Genomic DNA, 25,513 nt, shown 5'->3' with positions numbered 1-25,513 from the left:
TTTACGCTTTGCTATAGTTCACAGAACTGGTGGCTGCACATTTTCTGAATGTAGCAGGGGATGATGTGGTACAGTAAGTGTGAGCACAGAAGTCTTGTTTCCTGTCACAATAAGGAGGCACAATCTCTGGGTAACAATGGCTGCATTATACCAGGGAATGGCAGACATCAGGTTCCCCGTCCGATGCCCAGACCTGGCAGCTCGCTGACAATTAACTGCTTGTTAAGTATCACAGTTTATAGTGCTTTATGCGATTACTGGTGACAAGCGGCGTTGGATCCAGTTCAAGGTACTGACTATAAAATTGTGATGTGTATTTATGGCATTAGTGAGCGATGAAAAGTCCATGCCACTGTACGATCCACGGGTGGTGGGAGGATCCTGGACCCCTACCATGTGTAGTAGATAATTCTGCCATCTTCTTCTGTGGCAAATGGTCTTTGGGGCCCCCTGATGCACCAAGGCTCGAGTTAGACTGTTCCTGCTGCACCCCAGAAAGCGCTACTAAATTCAGTTGCCTCAATCGCTACCCCTTTAAGGTGTGGCTGTACACACCTTAAAGGGTATTCCCACCTTGGAAATCCTGTGCATTTGTGATAAATATCTGATAGATGCTAGTTCTATCTTTAGAATGAGGTCCTGTTTTGTGCCATCCATAGTAGTTTGATGGCTGCACATGCGCAGCTTTCTCTGTTCTCTTCTACAGGAGATTCAAAAATAGATGAACATTTTTGATGGAGTAAGGAAGGATCAAGTAGATAGATTTCAACATGCTAAATAATTTTATTCTTAGGGGTGAACAGCCAATTAGAATGTGTATAGAGGATCTAATGCATTTTGAAAATGGGGAAGTGGCTGCACATGCATAGCTTATTTTGTTCTCTCCTATGAGAGTTTCAAAATAGCTGAGCAAGCTTGTCATAAGAAAGAAGGATTGAGCTGTTAGATTTTAACATGATCAGTCATTTTGTTCTTAGGTGTTAAAAGTAAATATGCATGTGTACAGAGGATCCCATGGTAATGGGGTAATGGCTGCACATGCACAGCTCTCTGTTCCCTTCTACAGGAGTTCCAAATTTAACCAAGCATTTTTGATGGAGGAATGAAGGATCAAACAAATAGATTTCAACATGCGCTATCATTTTATTCTTATAGCTGAAAAGCCAATAAGCATGTGTATAGAGGGTCTAATGCATTTTGGAATGGGGAGGTGGCTGCACATGCACAGCTTACTCTGTTCTCTTCCATGGGAGTTTCAAAAAAGCTGAGCATGCTTGTCGGAAGAAAGAAGTATTGGGCTGTTTAACATTCTCAGTCATTTTGTTTTTAGATGGTACAAGCCAATAAGTACATGTACGGAGGGTATCGCGCCCTTGAAAATCGAGAATTCGCTGCGCATGTGCATCTTTCTCAATTTGCTTTTACTGGAATTTTAAAAAGTCAACCACGTTTTTTTATTTTTTTGGGCAATTTTGGGAACTTCTAGAAGTGAATGCAGAATGTTATGTTAGCACGTCCACCTCTCAATCCACAGTGTCGTGTAGCCGCATGTGTCAGGCCTTTATGGAATATCCTTTGACCCTATCAATACCCCCTTAATCTCAGCTGAAGCCACAAAATTTGGTAGTACAGCTTGACCTTCTTATGTGTGGCCTACTCATTCTTTCTCGATATCAAGCTTAAGGGGAAAAACAAGGTTCAGGCAGTTGAATTTCAGCATGCCCTATCCTTTTTTTTCCAGAAGAGATTTGTCATGATTTACTGCTGCCGCCAGACACGAAAAATCGGTACTTACACACTTGGAAAAATGTAGCAGTCACCTGAATGCGGGCTGGTGTGGGTGGTGGCAGGAGTGATAGCTGTCAGCCTAGCAAATACTTGTTTGACACCTATCTGACGTAAATGACCAGAGGTACAAGACCTTGGAGTTACTGAATTACGCCTCACCATCTTGGGAATTTGGAGCTTCTCAGCTTATCGTCTTCACAAATGTACACCGTGACAGGTCCCGATCAATTATAACCAATGTTGTATCAGAATGTAGAGTTACCCTTTAAATCACTTTATTGCTTTCACTGGCAGGACGCGTGAGCGCCTTAAAAAGAAATGGATGTTGTTGGATAGTAAAATTTGCTGTTTATGGAGGTGACTAATGTCTGTTGATGTTTTTTGTACTGGAGGAAATTTGCTCCTGATAAGTGTCCTTGAGAAGTGATTGCTTCTCTCCTCTCCAGGCATGAGAGTAATCTCCCAGCTCATCTACAGTAAAAACAGAAAACAAGGCCTGTGTGGGCGGACGGATGGGTGGGCAGACGACTGGAGGTGGGGAGAAGACACCTGCTCTTCATAATATACAGGTGAGCTGAGACCTTAGTCTTTATATCTGCTGCTTGTCACCCATCTGGAAACTGGTACAATTGGTGCACCCAGGCCGGTTTTGTTCTCCCCTCATTTTGGTAAGAAATATTTACTATCATTATCTAGTCACTTTAAGAGTTGATATGCATTTAAAGGGTTAGTCACCTCGAAGGCGGAAACTTCAGAAGTGGTTGAGCTTTAATCCCAATATTCCATTTTGTTTTCATCTTATACACTCAAAGAGGTCATGAAAGCTGAGATATAGGGAGATGTTTGATGGGGGCTTTGCACTGCAGAGTTGGTGCAGCTGTCCCTGTGCTGTCCCTGCCATGTAAGAAGGAGAGATAACTTACAGGGGTCTGATCACTGGAACCTGCACAGATCAGCAGAGCAGGGCAGTTTTATCCCTATTAGAATGCTCATACTCGTCCGCCGCTCCATTCATTCCTTATAAGGCTGCTGAGTGCTGCGCTCTTCTTTTTCCGCCAGCTCCATAGAGAATGAATAGAGTGGCAGTCGCACTTGCGCACTGCTGTTCCATCCCAACAGGGATAAAAGCGCACTATCATTCTACTGATAGTGGCTGGACACCCACTGATCTATAGGGGATAACTTATCTTTACTGGACAAACTCTGTAAGTGATAAAAAAACAGTTGAAATTTGTATAAAAAAAAGTGACGCCATTTTTCCATTGATTAAGCTGTATGATGGCTTTATTTTTGCGAGGTAAACTTATGCTTTAATTGGTACCATTTTGGGATACATACAACACTTTGATAATTTTTTATTCCATTTTTTGTGTGAGGCGCAGTGACTAAAAAAAATTAATTAAAATCTGGCATTTTTATTTATTATTTTGCTTTACAACATTTACCAGACTGGTTAAATAATTTTCTGTTTTGATAGATTGTAATTTTACTGATACAGTGATACTAAATTTATTTATATTTTTACTTTGTATTTCTTCGCTTTGGAAACTGTGACCTTTTATATATATTTTTTTATTTTCTTATATTTTTAAAACTTTTTTTTTTACTTTTTTTTTAAGTCCCCTTTAGGGACCCAAACCTGTGATTGTCTATTTACTGCATTGTAGGAAAACTAAAGGGTCTCCTATGAATCACAGGCACAGGACACAGGCTGGGCTTCATGGGAGTACTAAGATGGTAGCCATCGACACCCCACAATGAGGGCGTTAAGAGTGCTGAGTGCATGAAGTGGCTCACCCTTGGGATCACATCCTACTGACAGAGACCAGCAGTGCATTTAAGGGGTTAACAGCAGTGTTCATAGTATGAAGGTGTAAGAGTATCATAAAGTGTGATAACTCAAGCAAATATCTCCAAGTAACTCAGCTTCCGGCATATTGAATAATGAGTGAAGTGGGATTTTACCTTTAATGGTATGTTGATATGTTGCGGATTTTCCGTGCGGATTAGCCTGCTGAAAATCCATATTGTTTACTGCTTATTGCCTAGGTTACAGGCCACCTCTGCAGACTATCAGCGGTGACCAGTCTCCTGCGCAAGAAGCATAGTTCTTACGAGCTCTTTGCTGTAGAACATGTAAGTTCTACACTAAAGCTGCGCAGATCACTGGATCCCACATGTTTTAGTCTCACCTGTGCTCCTCCAATTTTCTCACCTGGTGGGTGGATTATAGATTATGAAATAAACCCAAACCTACACAGGAAATTTTTTTAAAAAATAGGAGAAAAGATATATATACACTGCTCAAAATAATAAAGGGAACACTCAAATAACACATCCTAGATCTGAATTAATGAAATACTCTCATTGAATACTTTGTTCTGTACAAAGTTGAATGTGCTGACAACAAAATCACATAAAAATCATCAATGGAAATCAAATTTATTAACCAATGGAGGCCTGGATTTGGAGTCACCCACAAAATTAAAGTGGAAAAACACACTACAGGCTGATCCAACTTTGATGTAATGTCCTTAAAACAAGTCAAAATGAGGCTCAGTATTGTGTGTGGCCTCCACGTGCCTGTATGACCTCCCTACAACGCCTCGGCATGCTCCTGATGAGGTTGCGGATGGTCTCCTGTGGGATCTCCTCCGAGACCTGAAGTAAAGCATCCGCCAACTCCTGGACAGTCTGTGGTGCAACGTGACGTTGGTGGATGGAGCGAGAGATGATGTCCCAGATGTGCTCAATCGGATTCAGGTCTGGGGAACGGGCGGACCAGTCCATAGCTTCAATGCCTTCATCTTGCAGGAACTGCTGACACACTCCAGCCACATGAGGTCTGGCATTGTCCTGCATTAGGAGGAACCCAGGGCCAACCGCACCAGCAAATGGGCTCACAAGGGGTCTGAGGATCTCATCTCGGTGCCTAATGGCAGTCAGGCTACCTCTGGCGAGCACATGGAGGGCTGTGCGGCCCTCCAAAGAAATGCCACCCCACACCATTACTGACCCACTGCCAAACTGGTCATGATGAAGGATGTTGCAGGTGTGATACCTCGCCCTCCTTGAGCGGTGGGGTTACACGGAGCCGGGTCAGTTTAGGGGTTGCGGGGGATGCAGTCGTGGCCTCGACCCGATCCGTGCCCAGGGCTGTCACATAAAAATATTGGGCTTTCAAGGATGATTGGTTATTCGACTACGCCACCTGTGGTTTCTGGTGAAGGACACCAGCGCTGCAACAGTCCACTGAGGCTGGTTTTAGGGGCAGCTAAGATGGGACGGCTCCCCGCAGGCGGAGCAGGCCTCAGGGCAGTGTGAGAAAGGATGGTGGGTGCAGTGCCGCGCAGGAATAAACAAGCGGAAGCGGTGAATGAAGTCATCCGGGTCTTTACTCACTTTAGATGAACTTTCAGCCGCAAAGCTTCTCTCTGCTACACACGGCGTACTGAGGCCACCGGGAAGGGGGTTCAGCACTTCCTAGGTAGATCAGTAGCACCTGTTGAGACCCTGCTGGTGTGTGTTCCTCTCCTTTGTAAGTTCTCCCATTGAGTCTTCTCCTGACTGTGTGTGGCATGAACGTGGTGTAAGGCCGGGTCCCACTGGATAAACGCAGTGTGAGAGATACAGGTGGTGACTCCGCTCAGTCCGTATCCCCCTGGGATCCACTAAGCCTCCGGGCTTTTCTGACTGAGACGTGAAGTAACAAAGTCAGATATCGGGGGCCGGTTACCCCTTTTGCAGCAGGAATCCCTCTGGCTAGGCCAGAGTAAAGAATACAGGTGGCGACTCCGCTCCGTCCGTATCCCCCTGGGATCCTTTTGCCTGTGGAGCCTATCTCCTCTGCTCCCCTCCAAGACCTTCTTAGGACAGGACCCTGACCGGGTAGAGACAGTGGTTAACTCTGACCCGCTCCTCGTCTCAAGGCCAGAGTACGAGGACCGCGAATCTTCAGCCAGCTACAGCCTCTTGCTGGACCCTGACAGAAGACCCTCAATCAAAGACCTTGAACCTAAGATGGCCATAGATTAAATATGAATCAATAAGTGCTTCCTAAAAGTGTGTCCTCCACCCTCACCCACTAGATGGTTCCCCCTATCTTTGGTTCCCCCCATCTCCTCTATCCCGGACCGGGGCAGCACCCCGGTGCATTTAGGCCCCCTACAGGACAGGAGTGGTGTAGTGTTGAGTGATGAAGTAGGGTCCCGAGAGATGCTCCATCCTTACGTGGAAGAGGAGATACCACACCTCTATCTGAGGTGCAGTACCCCTGTGGCGACTGAACCCTCAGGGGCGCCACACAGGCAGCAGATGGCTCTCCACGGCGTCTCCAGACTCTGTCACGTCTGTCACATGTGCTCAGTGTGAACCTGCCTTCATCTGTGAAGAGCACAGGGCGCCAGTGGCAACTTTGCCAATCCTGGTGTTCTTTGGCATTTCTTTGGAGGGCTGCACAGCCCTCCATGTGCTCGCCAGAGGTAGCCTGACTGCCATTAGGTACTGAGATAAGATCCTCAGACCCCTTGTGAGACCATATGCTGGTGCGGTTGGCTCTGGGTTCTTCCTAATGCAGGACAATGCCAGACCTCATGTGGCTGGAGTGTGTCAGCAGTTCCTGCAAGATGAAGGCATTGAGGCTATGGACTGGCCCGCCCGTTCCCCAGACCTGAATCCGATTGAGCACATCTGGGACATCATGTCTCTCTCCATCCACCAACGTCACGTTGCACCACAGACTGTCCAGGAGTTGGCGGATGCTTTAGTCCAGGTCTGGGAGGAGATCCCACAGGAGACCATCCGCAACCTCATCAGGAGCATGCCCAGGCGTTGTAGGGAGGTCATACAGGCACGTGGAGGCCACACACAATACTGAGACTCATTTTGACTTGTTTTAAGGACATTACATCAAAGTTGGATCAGCCTGTAGTGTGTTTTTCCACTTTAATTTTCGGGGTGACTCCAAATCCAGGCCTCCATTAGTTAATAAATTTGGTTTCCATTGATTATTTTTGTGTGATTTTGTTGTCAGCACATTCAACTTTGTACAGAACAAAGTATTCAATGAGAATATTTCATTCATTCAGATCTAGGATGTGTTATTTGAGTGTTCCCTTTATTTTTTTGAGCAGTGTATATATATACTGTCACTGCATTGTTCCAAAAACAAGGGCAAAATGTGACCTTAAATCCACTATAAACAGTAGCACATTTGTTGTGAGTTACTTATGGGACAGGGCTTGTTTACTTCAAAGTAATTCACATAGTTATTAATGGGTCACTAGGTTTATTTTTGAGGGTCACACCTTGCGCTCTTTAGCTACACAAACAGTGACAACTTGGAAAGAAGCTTCAGTACGTGAAACCGTGCATGTATTTATGGAAAATAGAGCCAGTCCTCATAGATATCTATCATCTCTTATTTCCTCTTGGGGGAAGTCTAAAAGAACACGTACACCGGCCAATTTCTGCCCATAAACGAGTGTTAGTCAACTTTATTTTTGACCCGTTAACACGGGCAGACACAACTGTGTCATTGCTTCATCTGTCCCAGTACAGCATCATGTTGTCGGCAGCACATGACTATGATTTATTGGCCAACGTTAACTATCCAAACAAGCAAATCGTCTTCCACGAAGACAAAAGGATCAGGCTTTGTAATTGAGCATGCCCTATCCTTCTATCCCCTGACATCATTTGTGTAGGAAATCTTAGAAAGACCCTCATACACATCACATGGTCGGTGAGTCCCACCAGGTTCAGGCAACTTTAGTCTAATGTGTTTGGTGGTCTTTAGATAGCTCTTGGCGGAATGCTCCTTTTGCCAACAGCTATTCTTTCCAACACCCCATACACATGCTTGGTTGACCAAGCATGCATGTGTTTTCAATGGGAAAAGGGGAGTAGACCACTGTCAGACATCTCTGGCTTATCTCCCAAGGTAACAAATCAGTCAAGAGTTATAATTCAACTTTCCCAATCCTTTTTTTCCTCAATATCATCTGCCACAGGAGAGTCGGTAGTACTCCCATACAGATGGTAGGGGTGATTTGGAAGGCCCACATACATACTATATGGTTGGACAATCCCACCAAACTTGGCAAGTTCGCCCGACATTAATCTAACGTGTATAGAGGCTTGAAGATTTGCCTTTGGAATTTTTTGTGTCTGATCACACATGCCAAAAGAGCACGTGTCTCGGCTGGTGTGTGGCTCCCAACGTCATTGGTACCTTTCACTTCCAATGCAAAAGTGAACGGCTCTGGTCATCACAAGATAACCCCTTTACATAACGTTACATATTGGCGAATTTAGCACTTTTTGTTTTTTAGGGACAGTACTACTACATCAGCTCCATGGGCAAAATGTAGCAACCACCTATCAAAAACTAAAAACAATTACTAAATGATTAACCATCGTCTAACATGTTCTCCTTCTTTCCCAGAAATGAGTATTTCTTGTGCACCACCGGTGATAATTACACCAGATGAAGATGTCTGGGAAATCAATACCAATGCCTACGCTGACTGTGGGCACTTTGTAGACTTGGACCAATTCCCAACTAAGACTGAAGCTCGGAAAACTTCCCATGTGGAACTTCCTCAATTGCAGAAGGAGCTGAAGAAGATGGCAAGAGAAGGAACTTGGGGTGAAAATAGAGCCTTGCGGGCTCAAGCCTACAACCGAATTATTAAAAATATGAATTGTCGGATATTTACACCTACCACAACTGTTTTTCATGATGTGTCTGAACGCCTTTTTGGGCAAAGTGGACTAAATGATCACCCCTTGCCTGAATTCTTGGATGGTGGTGTTATGCCCATGTACTGCCTTAATGTCCGAGGTGAAACTGCTGTGAAGAAGATACTCATATGCATTGGCGATCAGTATCCGGACATCACATATTGCCCTGCGTTGCCCGCTGTGGTGGCCCTCTTGATGCATTTCAGCGAAGATGAAGCAGAGTGCTTCGAAAGGACTTGCCGCCTAATTTCATGCACAGAACCACACAAGACTTACATGGAACAAAGCTTCTTGTCCTACGAAGCCTCCAGCATGACTTTTGGTGACCTAGCCAAAAAGTATTGCCAAGCTGGCCATAAGTTTGTCACCACACATTGTGAAAACTCATCAGAAGTCTTCTCAGATTGGTTGATGTGGATCTTCGGAGACTTGCCTTTTGAATACGTCGTAAGGGTCTTTGACGTCTTCCTTCTGGAGGGAAACAAGGTGCTGTACCGGGTGGCTCTGGCCTTGCTCAAACAGTACAAACTCCACGCTGAGTATGAGGGGCAGGATATTAAATGTGACATCCAGGAATTCGTCAAGAACATCTCCAGCCACGTTTGTGTGGAGAAGCTCTTGGAAAAAGCCTTCAGCATTCGGCTTTTCTCCCACAAGGAGATCTGGCTCCTACACATGGCCAACAGTAAGGCTTTGTCACAGAGTGGGATCACCGTCATGCAACGAAGGTGAATGGATATTTAAAGGGGGATTCTATCTTTGGAAGCACATACGTAAGTGATAAGGGGGGGTACTTACTGCCTCCCCTTCATTTTGAGGATCCCGGCTTGTGGACCTCTACCAATGTTATCTAGGTAACACGTTAGTGTGTTGCACAGGTGTCAGCCCTTTCATTAGTGTAATTACCCTTACAGAGTATGGGCCCATTAGATATGGCGGATTGTATAGTTAGATAGAGATGTACACTGACCTTTTTTTAGATTGGCATAGCGTTTACTTGGCAATAACTGTGCCTTGTTTTCTTACAGGCAACCGGTTCACATGTCCGTAGACATCTCAAACTTCACCTCGGAAATCGTAACAGCCCATGAAATGAGGGTGGTGTGGTCATGGATTCCAGAACGCTACTCCCTGTACCCCCCTGTTCTGTTGTTTTCTACCCTGGAGCATGGCTATAGTCTGCAAAGGTAAATTCACGAATCAAACATCTACAAAGGGTAACGATCACCATGACTGGCTAGATGGAGCCAAGGGGCAATCATACCGTAGAGGCGGCCACTAGGGTCTTATGGGGTATGATGGCCCTACCTTTTGACTCTTCCTATCCATAGGAACTTGTAATATTTGCAAATTTGGCATGAGCTGCTAATATGTTCTAATTGGATGTGTCGAGTTGTGGGGCCTGGTAAGTGCAATGGGCGCCTAGGCCGAGGGTGCCGGAAGTGCAGAAGTGAAGACTAATTGGATGGGTCGAGTTAGAGATGGGCTATTCAATTCACTCTGCCCTGGCTTGGGGTTCAATCCGGTCCTCCATGGTAGCTCATTTCCATTTCTGCCTGGCTGCCCCTGGAGCTAACTAAGCTTCGTAACGTCATGATGTCACAGCACGACGTATGTCATGTGGTCGCGGGACCTGGTAAGTGCAATGGGCGCCCAGGCCGAGGGTGCCGGAACTGCAGAAGTGAAGACTGGCTGCCATGTATGACTGGACTGGATGCTTGACTAGGGCAGCACAAATCGAATTGCTCATCTATTGTAGTGTACATATATACTAATTATTATGTTTGGTACCCTCTTAACACTCTATCGTTCTAGGTAATGCTGATATAGGATATGATATGTAGCCCACCTTCTCTCTTCGATTGACCCTGAGGTTGCAGGGAAGTCTTTATAATGGTGCAGCCTAGGTCTGACTGCTCAAAGTTTCCCAAAAATAGCACGATTTGTACCCAGTCATTTTTCCCCAGGCTTCCTATTTAGCATTGCTTTTAGAGATAGCCCTCTATGAGGAAAAAAAGCAATTTAATGCCTGAGTTCCTCTCGCTGAGCCGCTTGTCTAAAATGCAGCTAATCTATTGCCACTCCACTGCCAGGAGTCAAACAAAAATACATTTATCAAGGTCAGGAAATAGGGATTAGGACAGAACATTGCTGAATGTATTTTTGCATGTGGGGCTGTAATTGTGTAATGGAAGGTGACGTCTTGTCCAGCTATTCTGCTTTATGTATTTTATTGGTAGTAAGCATTGCGAGTGCGGAGATAACCAAAAACTGCTACCTGTGACATGACAGCACCACTGTGTACATGTAGATCAGACGACTAGGACTAGCAGAAGACTAGGAGTCAATGATTATATAGTCAGGAAGGTCTCTCCCTATCAGAAAACATACATAGATTGTAGCCTGAAGCTTAAAGGATATGGATACCTTCAAGGTAATGCATGTATATTGGGCTAAGAATATTTTTTGCAATTGGGTTTCATAAAAAATTTTGCACCGTTTTCCTTCTAGAGCCTCTTTGTTGTTGCACTGTCTATTGCTAGCTGCAAAATGAGTTAGCTGAGAATCCATCAGCGAGCTTGAGTTTGCAACTCTTTTATCTCATTTGTTCTCTGAGCTCCTCTCTGTTGATTTATGACCACGCGAAGGTTCAGCTGAACTTTGATGTGGTCATAAATCAGCACAGAGGAGTTCAGAAAACCACAGATTAAAAAAGTTACAAATTCTTCATCAGGAGCTCAATGATGGATTGTCAGTAAACTCAGTGGGCAGGGAAACTAAGAGCCTGTAAAAGCCAAACGGTAAATGTGCAGTTCACTATACAGTGAAGTTCCACTCCGCAACTGATCGCATCTACATCACATCTGATGAGCAAGGGTGCTGTGTGTCTGGTATGGCTGTAATCATACTGACCCGGAGAATCATTTTTACCGCATAATGAACGCTGTAAAAAGTAAAAAAAAGAGAGAGAAAAAAAAAATGGCAGAATTGCAGATTTTTTTTCACCCTACTTGAATTTGCAATAACTAGCGAGATCTTTTCGGTCCGATCTATGTCACGAGCATGACGAGAGCCTTCAGAGAGTCAGTCTTCATCTATTTGCATAACAAGCACACTCATTGAAATGCCTTTTATTATTTTTACAATTTTTATTACATTTTTTGTTACATTTACAATATATTTTGGGGGGGGCGGGAGCTAACACTCTATTATTTAAAACAGAAGGGTTCTATTGGTGTATCAGGAAAATTTCTAAAAACATTATTAACTTTGTAGGTCAAATCCTCACTGTTTTAAGGATCTCTGCTTATTGTCAGTGAATAGAAACATGCGTGTTAACATCCAGAGGTTGAATCTAATATGGGTCACAGCTGAGGGTTTGTGTAGACAATCTTCTGTAACCTCCGAATATATACTTTTTAAACAAGTATCAGCAAAGGAGAAGGGTATAACTGGGTCAGGGCAGGCAGGAGAACAAAAGATTGCCCAAAATGGTTACAATTGTGGCAAATTCTTGGCTGTGTGTGAAGTATTTAGTCATTACAAGTTATCGGTCTCTGGATATATAGAAGAATATTTCCATTTTCTGAAGTTTTTCGATGGGGAGAGTGGAGAAAGCCGCTGCCAGACACTTCTGGAAACAAATTTATCAGGCATAATCTGCAATTTTGAATTTCTCCACCAGGGGGCACTAAATGCACTGATATGACCGGAATCCTTTTGTTCAGGATTCTTAAGGCGTCTTCTATTTTTCTTACAATTTATACAAAGCTCCAAAGGTCAATCCCCAAAACAAAATAGCCGAATAAATCCCAAAATTGCTTGTATGTATCCGAGAAACAGAAAATTGAGGAGATGAGCTGCTAAAGGTTTTTTTTTTTTTAAAGTTTGCTCCTTTAATGTTTTCAAATCTACCCAAAATTCCCTGCTGTATAAAAAGCAAGCGTGCAGCAGTTACAGCATGCTAAACAAACACTTGGCGTACAGATTTATGCATAGTGCAGGGTATGATAAGGTATTTTCTATTTATAAAGGGGACGTCTGATTTTCTAATTGGATATATTATACTATACACCACTAGAGGGAGCTCACGTTTATTGAACTTGATAATTGCTGTTTAAATCTGGGAGCACCCCCTAGTGGTGGCTGCAACTAGTCAATATAAAAGGGTCAGGGCTGACAGGAGAACACTCAGTGCAGGAATTTCCTCGTGTCCTGCTTTTGTGGTAGGAATGTCTTATCCAAACCCTTTCCAGACATGTGATGTAGGAGTTGAGCTGTGTTATACAGCTGGCACCAGCCTGTAATTGCAACGGTTAAGACCAGTTCCGGATGCAACAGCTTAACCCCTTAGATGCTGCATTTAATAGTGAGGCGGTTAGACAAGGTTGGACCCTCTGTAATCTCATTAGTACATGTGATGTGATTGCGGGGTGCAGAAGGGGTGTCATGGCTGTTGCAAGCTTAATACGGGTCCCTAAAGAATATTAAAAAAACGTAGCAAAAAAAAGCCACAACTGGAATGAGCTGAACTAATTAAAATATCACAAACATTTTTTAAAAATTCCAGAATTGCCTAACTGTCCAAAAAATGCTTGTACCCCAAAATGGGAGGAATAAAAATGACAACTCCATTGACAGAAAAGTAAAGAATATGGCTTTCCAAGTCAAAACTTTTATTTTTACTTTAAAGGGTTAATCCCATCTTTGTAGATATATATATTTTCGAATAGTGCTGGTAAAATCAAGCACTTTTGCAATTTACTGGCAGTCGTTCTTAAGATATTAAGACTTTTGTTTTGTTTACAGCTTGGTGCCTAGGAGACTGACTACCACTGTTGTACAGCTTGTAAGCACTGAGCTGCTGCTGGCTGGGATTAGGAGGTAACCGCGTGCTGCTGTGATCCTGGCCAGCTGCAAAACAGCGCTTACAAGCTCAATAGAAATGAACTTCTAAGCACTGCACCTGTTTTACCATCTGACAGCGGTGGTCGGTTTCCAAGGCAACGAACTGTAAACAGAAAAAAATATATAATATCTCAAAATTTTCATAAGCAGTAAATTGCAAAATTTCTTGTATTTATAAGCTCTATCCAACAATACCCATTTATGAAGATATGAAAAATCCTTTTTTTTTCTTCTTTTTTTTATAGTCAATAAAATATTTTTAAAAAAACACATATGCGGCGTCGCTGTAATCGTACAGACCAGCTAAATAAAGTTCATATGGGAAAAATAGAGAAAGAATGGAAGTTGGAGCTGGACTTTGTACAGTAAGCAGAAAGGATATGGGTAAACCCTTAAACATTGCTTACTTTAGAAATGTGGGGGGTCCCTTTAAGAGGATCATTATGTAAATTGTCACAATTGTAGAAAATCACAGCTTCTCCTATTATGTGTTTGCCTCTGATTGCAGATTTTATTCTCATTGTGAAGGGATGGAGCCCACGGTCCTGCTCATCAAGACGACTGCAAGCGAGGTAGAAAACCTGTTATTCTCTCTCCCCCATAAAAATAGCTATAGACTATGTAAACAAGACGTCATTTTTCAAGTAGAAACCGCCTGAAAAACTTAGAAATGTTCATTCTTTTGAACGTTTTTATATGTAAAAATGACACGCTGTTCACACATTCAGGCTTTTGAGTGTCTTTTAACCTCTTCAGGGATCTAGAAACGGCAAGGGGGTAAAAGAAGCGACGTCCATTCTTCTGGGGTTTTACGCTCGGAAGAGGCTCTGTACTTTACAATGGGAAAGCTCAGAAGATGATAGGACATTTTTTTGGAGCATCGTGGCTTAAAAAACTTTAGCGGTTTCTTCATTATTCAATGGAATAAAAAATCACGGCAGTAAAAAAAAATAAATTCACAAACCCAAAGGGAAAAAATGACCCAAAAGATTATTCAGGAGAAACCTCCAGAGTTTTATCCTTTAAAAACACGTTGGGTTCTTCTGATTTTAAACGACGTCGTGTGCACAAAGCCATGGGGTAAAAAACTGGAGATGGTTCCATGCACTTTTTCACCTCCAGGACTATTGGGAGGTCAACGGCCATTAAAATCCTAATCACAGTATAAGAAAAAGCTACTCTTATTTCTAGCATACGTCATCTACAAAATTGATCATTGTGCCAAATTTCTGGATAGGCGTGAGCCATAAATACATTTGGCGCACTTTTATGCCGTCATAAAGTCAGAAAATAAAACCTGCTCCTCCGACGAGCAGCTGCAGATTTGCTCAAAAAATTATAGACATTTTCTGGCCTAAGGCTTCTTGTTTCCCAATTTTTCAACTGTTTGGCAAACATCATGCAAAAAAAAAGAAAAATATTGCACAATTTTCTTCTTGTTAAGACTTAGTGGGCCTATTCAACAACAGTGGTGTTTTGTAAACCAGCCTTGATCCGGGGAGAGCTGGAGTAAGGTGTATGCCTTTTAATGATTTTGGTGGATTTTTCCTTTTTGCTCTTCTGTGCATCGGCATCTAAACGACCCCATTTCAAAATCTTTTACCAATGTCCAGACGGGAATTTTACCCCAACCTATCAGAATAGCGAGACCCCTGGGGTTGTGCAAAACCTAAACTGGAACCCTCCACCTAAACGCCAGTGATCTCAGAGTCTCCATATATAATAATGTCTCCCTCCCACCTCTCCTTCTCAGGTATGCGGCGCCTACCTCTCCACCGACTGGAATGAACGAAAGAAAAGCTGCGGACAGGTGTCCTCATATTTTGGAACCGGGGAATGCTTTGTGTTTACTGTAAGTGAACAGTCCTTTAAAATTAAAAGACCTTAAATTGGGTATTCCCCAAAATATCCTCTATCCATAGGGGCTTTCTTTGGCAGTCCCATAGGCAATGAATGGAGTGGAGGTCCAATATTTGCTCCTCTGCTCTGTTCAAACATATTTCTCAGGGTTCCCAAAATCAGGATCTCTGGAGGTCCCAGGTGTCAGACCTTTAGCGATCAGCAATTTATCTCTCATCTTATGGATGGGGTAAACATGTCTGTTTTCTTTGCAGATTCGCCCAGACATGGAGAGGTATGAGTGGGTGGTGGTGAAGAAACCAGAAATAGTGAAGACTCCTCCACCTTCGCCACGCTCTAGACCCCGATCTTACTCTCATGGGGCCCGACTCTCACCAACCCCCCGACATCGGTCTCTTACGATGACCTCAGCTCCCAGCAGTCCTTCCCAGTCCACAAACTTCTTGACTGTCCCGGAGGAAGGAAATCCAAACCGATTATCTCCATTCCTTTCTGTCCGACATTTCCAGCTACCGTCTAAAACCGCCTCCATGTTTATGTCTGGAAACAGCCAAGGCTTCATAATAGGTAAGACGGGGCATCTAATAAGTCTGATGGATCGCTGTGTGGTGTTTTTTTCTTAAAGGGCTTCTCCATTTTGATGTAAATGATGTTCAATCACCATATAATTAGAAGTTCTGTAACTTTCTTATATACTTCGGCCCCGATTCATCATTATTATTATTTATTATTATAGCGCCATTAATTCCATGGCGCTCTACATGTGAAAAAGGGGTATACATAGCAAACAACATGTACAATAGTTTGAACAAAAACAAGTCGCCAACTGGTACAGGAGGAGCGAGGACCCTGCCCACAAGGGCTCACAATCTAGAAGGGGAGGGTGAGGAAACAGTAGGTGAGGGAACAGCTGGTCGTTCAGCGGTATGGTGGAGCGAGGGTTATTGCAGGTTGTAGGCTGGTTGGAAGAGGTGGGTCTTCAGGTTCTTTTTGAAGGTTTCCACGGTAGGCGAGAGTCTGATGTGTTGGGGTAGAGAGTTCCAGAGTAGGGGGGAAGCACGGGAGAAATCTTGTATGCGATTGTGGGAAGAGGAGATAAGAGGGGAGTAGAGAAGGAGATCCTGTGAGGATCGAAGGTTGCGTGCAGGTAAGTACCGGGATACTAGATCACAGATGTATGTAGGAGACAGTTGGTGGATGGCTTTGTATGCCAAGGTTAGGGTCTTGAACTTGAGACTCTGGGCAATGGGGAGCCAGTGCAGGGATTGACAGAGCGGAGAGGCCAGGGAATAGCGGGGAGACAGGTGGATTTGTCAGGCAGCAGAGTTTAGGATAGATTGCAGGGGTGCGAGAGTGGTAGAAGGAAGCCACAGAGCAGGAGGTTGCAGTAGTCGAGGCAAGAGATGATGAGGGCATGCACTAGTGTTTTTCGGATTCATGGTTGAGGAATGTGCGGATCCAGGAAATATTTTTGAGTTGGAGTCGGCATGAAGTCGAAAGGGCTTGGATATGTGGTTCGAAGGGGAGATCAGAGTCAAGGGTTGCTCCGAGGCAGCGAGCTTGCGGGACTGGGGAGAGTGGACAGCCATTGACTTTGATAGATAGGTCAGGTGGGGGGGTTGAGTGAGATGGTGGAAAGATGATGAATTCAGTTTTATCCATATTAAGTTTTAGGAATCTAGCGGAGGAGAAAGATGAAATAGCGAACAGACATTGTGGGATTTTGGTTAGTAAGGAGTTGATATCAGGTCCAGAGGGGTAGGTCTGTGTGTCATCAGCATAGAGGTGATACTGAAAGTGTGAGTGCAGGGTCCTAGAACTGAGCTTTGGAGGACACCAACAGATAGGTGGCGAGATGAGGAGGTGGTGTGTGAGTGGGAGACGCTGAATGTCCGGCCTGTTAGGTATGAGGAGATCCAAGATAGGGCATCTGTGATGCCGAGTGTAATGCACACGCCCGGGCTGAGCGGCGTGTGCGTGTGATTGTAGTGATTCCACTGGACCGTGCCGGAGAGTGAATGCCTGGAGGGGCTTAACTAGGTATTCACCCGATCCGACCAGGGTCGCACGACGGCATACGACGCCAGTGCACCAAGGAGGAACCGAGCAGAGGGACCAGGTGCTACTCCAGGACAGACCCCGGACACGGCTGTTGACCCACACAGGGGAATACAGGAACAGACTGGTAGGCTGGCACACAGACTGGTGGGTATAGGCAGGCACGACTGGTATGCAGGCAGGCGGGTATGCAGGCAGGGGGGTACAGGCAAGCACAGCTAGAGTGCAGACAGGGAGGCACTAGCAGGTAGGAACACAGGCGGGGTAGGACCCAGTACACACTGGGACTCAGGAACAATACAGGCAGAGGGGTACAGGCAAGCACAGCTAGAGTGCAGACAGGGAGGCACTAGCAGGTAGGGACACTGGCGGCATAGGACCCAGTACACACTGGGACTCAGGAACAGAACCACAGATGTGGCGGGCAAACACAGCAGAGTAAGGCCGCCCAGAGAGGTGAGCGAGAACAGGGCAGGACAAGGCCGCCTGGAGTGGTGAGCAAGAGTAGAGCAGGACAAGGCCGCCAGGAGCGGTGAACAAAGGGTCAGAGCTGAGCGAGACTGCCGGAGCAGTGAGCAAGAGTAAAGCAGGACGAGGCCGCCTGGAGCGGTGAGCGAGAGTGGAGCGAGACTGCCGGAGCAGCGAGCAAAAGGGTCAGAGCGGAGCAAGGCTGCCGGAGCAGCGAGCAAAGGAGTAAGAGCAGGCTAGAACCGCCGGAGCGGTAAGCAAAGGAGTCAGAGCAGACTAGAACCGCCGGAGCGATGAGCAAAGGAGTCAGAGCAGACTAGAACCGCCGGAGCGGTGAGCAAAGGAGTCAGAGCAGGCTAGAACCGCCGGAGCGGTGAGCAAAGGAGTCAGAGCAGGCTAGAACCGCCGGAGCGGTGAGCAAAGGAGTCAGAGCAGGCAAGGCTGAGTAGGGGGGACAGGGCTCTGTTCACACGGAACAGACAGGAAGGGAAAGGCAGAGCCAGACACCCACAGGGTACTTGCAGTGAAGTAGCGAGTGGACCACAAACTCACAAACGGGAGTACAGAGACAACAGGCAGGAGTTAGGTACGAGTTCAGACTCTGCAGAAAAAGGAAAGGAACGGACATAGAGAAAAGACAGATGAAAGATAGGAGAGAGTACAGACTGGAACTGAGTGTACAGGCGAGACCGACACTGCAGCGGGACACAGGAGCGGGTCTGGGAATACGGCCCCCAGAGAGGCGGGACGAACAGGCAAGGAGCGTGTACAGACAGGCCTGGAAATACAGCCTCCAGGAAAGGCAGCAGGTAAGAGTACACAGACAGGACTCAGTTCAGACACGGGAACTGATACCGCAAGGCAGGAGACAAAGACAGGACTCAGCTCAGACACGGGAACTGATACCGAAAGGCAGGAGACAAAGAACGGGACCTGGCACCTTCAGAGTGAAAGCACACACTGAATGAAACACTATGCTCAGGCAGGGATAGATGGGAGCAGCTGAGCTATATACCAGGTGACAGACAGCAATAGGCTGAGGACGCACAAGGGGTGTGACCCACAGCAGGTACAAAAAGCAGGAAGTGATCGGGCACCGCCCTTAAGCAGCAGAAGCAGACACAAACAGACAGCATGGAGGGAAGCCAGAGAGACATTTTGGATTGGAGATCAAGTGCGCGCTCTTGCACAGTGGGAGATGGACCACCATGCAAGGACGCCGCCAGGTATGTTACACCGAGAGTTGAGAAAGTCTGTAGCAAGAGGGAATGGTCCACTGTGTCAAAGGCAGATGACAGGTCCAGGAGGAGGAGGACAGAGTAGTGTCGCTTGGATTTGGCAGTCATTAGGTCGTTGGTGACTTTAGTCAGGGCAGTTTCAGTGGAGTCATGCGATCGGAAGCCAGATTGTAAGCGGTCAAAGAGGGAGTAGGAGGACAGGTGGGAGGACAGCTCAAAATGGACGTGTTGTTCCAGTAGTTTTGAGGCATAGGGGAGAAGTGAGATGGGGCGTTTGCTAGACAGAGAGGATGGGTCAAGGGAGGGCTTTTTCAGGATGGGTGTGATCGAGGCATGTTTGAAGCATGAGGGGAAGACGCCAGTTGTTAGTGACAGGTTGAAGAGGTGGGTTAGAGTTGAGATGAAGACTGCAGTGAGGTTTGGGATGAGGTGGGACGGGATTGGGTCAAGTTCACAGGTGATGAGATGTGACTTGGAGAGTAAAAAGGAAAGTTGATCTTCCCTGATGGCGGAGAAGCTGGTTTTGGAGGCGGAGAGTCGCGTAGTTATGAGAAGGGGCTGTGGGGACTTATGGCTAAAGCTTTGCCTTCTGTTGTCAATCTTCTGCTTGAAGAATGAGGCAAAATCTTCAGCTGAAATGAGTGGGGAGGGAGGGGGAGCCGGGGAACGGAGGAGAGAATTGAAAATTTTGAATAGCTTTTTAGGGTTGTGAGACAAGGAGGATATGAGCGATGAGAAGTAGGTTTGTTTTGCTGCAGTTAGTGTGGACTTGAATGTAGTGATGGACTGTTTGAATGTGATGAAGTGCTCGTTGGAGTGGGAATTTTTCTATCTCCGTTCAGCAACTCTGGAAGCCCTTCTCAGTTTTTTAGTCAGGCTGGTGTGCCAGGGTTGCCTGTTGATTGTGCAAGCTTTGGTATGTGTGAGGGGGCGACCAAATTGAGAGCTGCAGCTGTTGTGGTGTTATATAAAGCAGGAGCAGCAGCATCTGCATTGTGTAAGGAATTTATGTCTGTAAGAAGGAGAAGGGATTCAGAGAGTGAGTATAGGTCAAGGTGTTTGAGATTTCTGCAAGGGTGTGCAAGTTTTCTAGATGGGGGATTGCGGACCTGGAAAGGAGAGGGAAGAGAATGTGAGTAAGTTGTGGTCAGAAAGAGGGAGAGGTTAGTTAGATAGGTTAGATAGGGAACAGAGACGGGTTAAGATGAGGTCCAGTGTGTGTCCATCCTTGTGAGTGACTGCGGAAGACCATTGAGCAAGGCCGAAGGAGGAAGCGATGGATAGAAGCTTAGAGACAGATGATTGAGAAGTGTCGATGGGGATGTTGAAGTCACCCATGATGATAGTGGGGATGTCCGTGGAAAGGAAATGGAGTAGATAGGTGGTGAATTGGTCTAAGAAGGTGGTAGCTGGCCCTGAGGGGTGGTAAATAACAGCCAGTTGGAGGTTGGAGGGGGAGTAGGTACATCAGCGTCACCTGGTCTCGCTGATCGCAGGGAGACCAAGCGAGGATGATGACAGTTGTAGTCAGCACCCGGCGCCTGGGTACAACGCTAACTGTAGCTTTTCCCAGATGCTGGAGCATTTCATTCTGGTACGTGTCACACAGATGACACACGAATGTCATCAGTGTGCACGTGTGCGGGAAGTATTGCGGTCCGTGCTGCCAGGAAAAAAACAGACATGTCTACGTGTTGGACACATGGTCCATGTGAACACACTGACATCTGTGCCGTCCCATAGAATTAAATGGGTCTACATGTGTAAGTCACCATACGTGCAGGAGACACTGACATATGAAGGGGGCCTTAGTAAGTGTCACTTACTGAACAATTTTCCAGGGAAAATTCCTCATAAAAACCTGTGTTCGATAGCTGTAAACGGAGTAGCCCCGATTGAATAGAAGTAATGCTCATTCAGAATCACCGTAGTGCAAATCTGCGGCAGAAACCCTGTCTTTCTGCCATGGATTCCTGCTGGGTTTACTCCGTGTGATCATACCCATAATTTACCATGGCTCCTATTTTTGTTCCATGCGAGATTATTAGATTGGTTACATTTACATTTCTTGCATATTTTTTCATTCAATTTTATAAAAACGAAAAATGTAGAGTACTGTGATATTTCATTTCAGGGGGCGGCGGTGGACAGGCCTTATGTGTTGACGCTGACCTGAATAATGGGAGGACGGAGCACTGTGAAACCTTCGACAACCCACCGCTGTGTGAAGAAAACTTTCATATACAGCATCTGGAAGTCTGGGGCTGCCAAAGCTCCTAAATCTGCAAAAAATGCTATTATTTACTCCCCAACAAATACAAACTGGTGTCCTTTAATTTGCATCTTTTCAGAGGACTGAGAGTGCTGCCCTCACAGCAAAGTAGAAGAAAATGGAAAGGAAGTTGCAATGATTGCCACTAGGTGGCAATAGACACAATGACAATATGGTTTGTTTGGACGCCAGGTGGCGGTACTGTATGTGGTTGGAGATCAGTTCAAGTCAGGATATTGGACAGTTCCCAAGATGGTATAAGGGTTACATGACATTAGGTAGATCCCAAAGTGTCCCCCTGCTGAGACCTCCAGCGATCAACTCTAATCTGGGGAAGCTTGGCAGTGTTTAATTTTCCTGCAGTACCCCTACAGGAAAAATGTAGTATTACATAGTATTATTAGTATTACATAGTGCTCATTCATATCAATGGGTTATCTTCATAATGCCTCGTTTAGTCAAAGTAAAAAGGTTGGCTACTTTCTTAAAAAAAACACACCCTAAATTGCAATCATTATTACCCGCATTGATTACCCTTGTGATATGTGTAGAGGCCCCCCTGGTGCCCATACTAGACTGGATGATGGTGAGGGACACAAGGGTAATGCATCCTCTTCTGCACAGGCAGTATACCCAAGGCCGACCCCGGGTACAATACACTGCAATATCACAGTACTGTAGTGTATTGTTTAAGTGATCCCAGGTTCAAGTCCCCTAGGGGGACTCATAAATAGTGTAAAAAGCAATGAAAAATATTTAAAGAAAATTAAAAACAAAGTGAAAGTTCATATCACTTCTTTATTCCGTAATGTAAATAAAATCTAAAAAACAATGAAATTGGGTAACTGTCTGAATAAATAAAATATATGGTGAACTCTGAAACAAAAAAAAAATCAAAATTGCCAAACTGGATTTTGACAATTACGCTTCCCCCCCTAAAAAAATGCTATAAAAAGTAATCAGAAAGTCATATAGACCCCAAAATACTAATGATAAATACGACAGCTCGTACCACAAAACAAAAAGACCCTATACAACTCTAGAGGCGGAAAAATATAATAAAGTATAGGTCTTGGAAGTCAAGGAGGAGGAGAGAGGGCTAATGGGACTCTGTCATCCATGGGAATTCATAAACCCGGAGCCGGCTTCACATATATCTCTGATGTGATGTGAACAGAGCTAAAGGGGAAACCCACCATGAAATCCATCATCACAATATTTCAGTAGCGGCTCAAGTCCCTCCTGATTCCCAAGCTGACGGGTTCCCTGGTTCTACACAGCGTGCAAAGCCCCTTCCGGTATAAACAACCATTTTATTCATAGTGTTATAGCTGATGGTTCCTGTCACACTGTGAGACACGATCACGGGGGAGCGATAGTTCCTGTCACAATGCGAGACATGATCGCGGGGGTCCAATGGTTCTTGCCACAATATGATACACGATTGAGAGATTTCAATGGTTCCTGCCACAATTTAAGACACGATAGCGGGAGACCAATGGTACTTGTCATAATGAGGGACATGTTCATGGGGGACCGATGGTTCCTATCACAATGTGAGACATGATCACGCAAAACCGGTGGTTCCTTTCATAATGTGAGACATGATCTCAGGGGACCGGTGGTTTTTGTCACAATGTGAGACACGATCATGGGGGACCCATGGTTCCTGTCACAATGTAAGATCTGATCACATGGGATCATTAGTTCTTGTCACAATGTCAGACACTATCGCAGGGAACTGGTAGTTTCAGTCAAAATGTGAGACACGACCACGGGTGACCATTGGTTCCTGCCATAATGTGAGACATGATCACAGGGGATTGATGGTTTTTGTCACAATGTGAGATACGATCACAGGGTGCTAATGTTTTTGTCACAATGTGAGACACGATCGTGGGGGCCGATGGTTCCTGTCACAACGTGAGGCATGATCGTGGAGGGGCCGATGGTTCCTGTCACAATGTGAGACAAGATCTTGGGGACTGATGGTTCCTGTCACAATGTGAGACACGATCGTGGGGACCTATGGTTCCTGTCACAATGTGAGACACGATCGTGGTGGGTCGATGGTTCCTGTCACAATGTGAGACACAATCGTGGGGGGCCGATGGTTCCTGTCACAATGTGAGACACGATCATGGGGAGCCAATGGTTCCTGTCACAATGTGAGACCCAATCGTGGGGGCCGATGGTTCCTGTCACAATGCAAGACACAATCATGGGGACCGATGGTTCCTGTCACAATGTGAGACACGATTGTGGGGGCCGATGGTTTCTGTCACAATGTGAGACACGATTGTGGCGGCCGATGGTTCCTGTCACAATGTGAGACACAATCATGGGGGCCGATGGTTCCTGTCACAATGTGAGACACAATCATGGGGACCTATGGTTCCTGTCACAATGTGAGACACAATCATGGGGACCTATGGTTCCTGTCACAATGTGAGACACAATCATGGGGGCCTATGGTTCCTGTCACAACGTGAGACACAATCATGGGGACCTATGGTTCCTGTCACAATGTGAGACACGATCGTGGGGGCCGATGGTTTCTGTCACAATATGAGACACGATCGTGGGGGCCGATGGTTCCTGTCACAATGTGAGACACAATCACAGCGGCCGATGGATCCTGTCATAATGTGAGACACAATCGCAGTAGACTGATGGGTTACCATTAGTGTTGAGCGAGCACTAAAATGCTCGGGTGCTCGAAGCTCGAGCCGAGCTCGCCGTGATCCTCGGGTGCTCGACCCGAGCAACGAGCCCAATGTTAGTCTATGGGAGACCCAAGCATTTTTGCGGCGGCACCCCCGACAGTCTGTAGAAAGCCGAAAAAGTGCCCAAAACGATAGTGACATTGCTCAAAAGACATGGGGACAGCATGGGCATCGCCCCAGGAAGCATTTCTGACCCCCAGGTCACTGCTGTCAACAACGTGGTCAGAAGTATTAACCCACTTTAACGGGCTCACAATAAAACGCTCAAAAACGAAACTGAAACGGTTTTCCTGTGAAATATGTTAAGGAACTTCCTTTCCAGGGTAAAGACTTGTGTATAAGGTAAAATAAATAACCAAAAACAAAAATACTCCTCCACACCTTGGGCTATGTTCACAAGTAGCATTTTTTATGCGTTTTTGCACTTTTGTATTGATTTCAACCGTGACAAATGCATTCACTGGGAAATGTCATTTTAACATTTTACAATCTTATCTGGCCATCTGCTGTGTGACACATGCATACAGTGCTGAAAAGACATGGGAACAGCATGGGGAAGACCCCTGGAAGCATCTCTGACACCCAGGTCACTGCCTAAAAGTGTGCCCATCAGAAGTGATCCTTTCCGCATGAGAAGATGCAGACTTGCAACTATCCCCGTTCAAGTCCTTATCCCAGGGCAGTGTTCAATTGTACCTCCCCCATTCCTTGCAATGCAAGCGCAAGTATGCAGCCTGCCACCCACCCACCCCCAGGCTGCAATACCATACTGCTAGCTTGCTTGCACTTGAAATGGGGCCTTTTAATTTGGAGGAGGCCGAAGCTGGCCACTACCTCATGGCTGCTTCGGCAGCGAGGTATCCATACTCAGTCCCCAGCCGCCCGGCGACCGGGTGTCCACACTCGGTCCCCAGCCGCCAGGGGGCGGCCGGGTGTCCATACTCGGTCCTCAGCCGCCCTGCGGCCGGGTGTCCACACACGGTCCCCAGCCGCCTGGGGGCGGCCGGGTGTCCACACACGGTCCCCAGCCGCCTGGGGGCGGCCGGGTGTCCATAAAGGGTCCCCAGCCGCCCCTATTTCTCCTTGGAACATCCCCCCACACTTTTCGTAGCCCGGCCTGCTTTACGGCAGCATTGGACGAGCCGCCAGAGAACCAGACTCCTCCGGTGGGCCCTGGCTTCTCCATCAGGGGAGTTGAGAGTGCCAAGGTGAGGAGCATGATGATGATGATATAAGTTAGCATCTGCTTTGTTTTCTTGGAATGCAAGTGCATGCATGTAGTAGAGGCTAGGCCTGAGGTGGTCAGTGTTTTAGCGCATATCCTACCTCCTCCGAGGATTGCTGGATGTTTTCCTGCTACTATCCCAGTTCTATGACTCCTGTTAAAACAAATCTTCAGGTGATGAATGATGGATGAGGTGGTGGCAAAGGAGAAAGAGCAGGAGAAACAG

The 25,513-nt window shown here is 45.8% G+C and overlaps 1 protein-coding gene across 2 annotated transcripts; it reads left to right on the top strand.

Annotated features, from left to right (window-relative positions):
* Positions 1–2,218: 2,218 nt before the first annotated feature.
* Positions 2,219–24,709, top strand: LOC141272121 (TBC1 domain family member 24-like). 2 transcript variants are annotated; one of them, XM_073682455.1, is made up of 7 exons: positions 2,219–2,357; positions 8,234–9,260; positions 9,561–9,719; positions 13,949–14,012; positions 15,194–15,292; positions 15,555–15,867; positions 21,199–24,709. In XM_073682455.1, exons 2-7 carry the CDS (start codon positions 8,236–8,238, stop codon positions 21,342–21,344), a joined length of 1,806 nt encoding a protein of 601 aa, XP_073538556.1. In that variant the 5' UTR covers positions 2,219–2,357; positions 8,234–8,235; the 3' UTR covers positions 21,345–24,709. The 2 variants fall into 2 exon arrangements, with proteins under 2 accessions (XP_073538556.1, XP_073538555.1); XM_073682454.1 differs by having other exon boundaries at positions 2,246–2,456; positions 21,199–24,706.
* The last annotated feature ends 804 nt before the right edge of the window (positions 24,710–25,513 follow it).

This window comes from Phyllobates terribilis, unplaced genomic scaffold (assembly GCF_046119375.1).
Source record: "Phyllobates terribilis strain yellow unplaced genomic scaffold, ASM4611937v1 Scaffold_5__5_contigs__length_657084704, whole genome shotgun sequence".
Classification (NCBI taxonomy): domain Eukaryota; kingdom Metazoa; phylum Chordata; class Amphibia; order Anura; family Dendrobatidae; genus Phyllobates; species Phyllobates terribilis.
The sequence above is the reverse complement of the archived record's forward strand: the minus strand, read 5'-3'. Positions and strand labels throughout refer to the sequence as shown.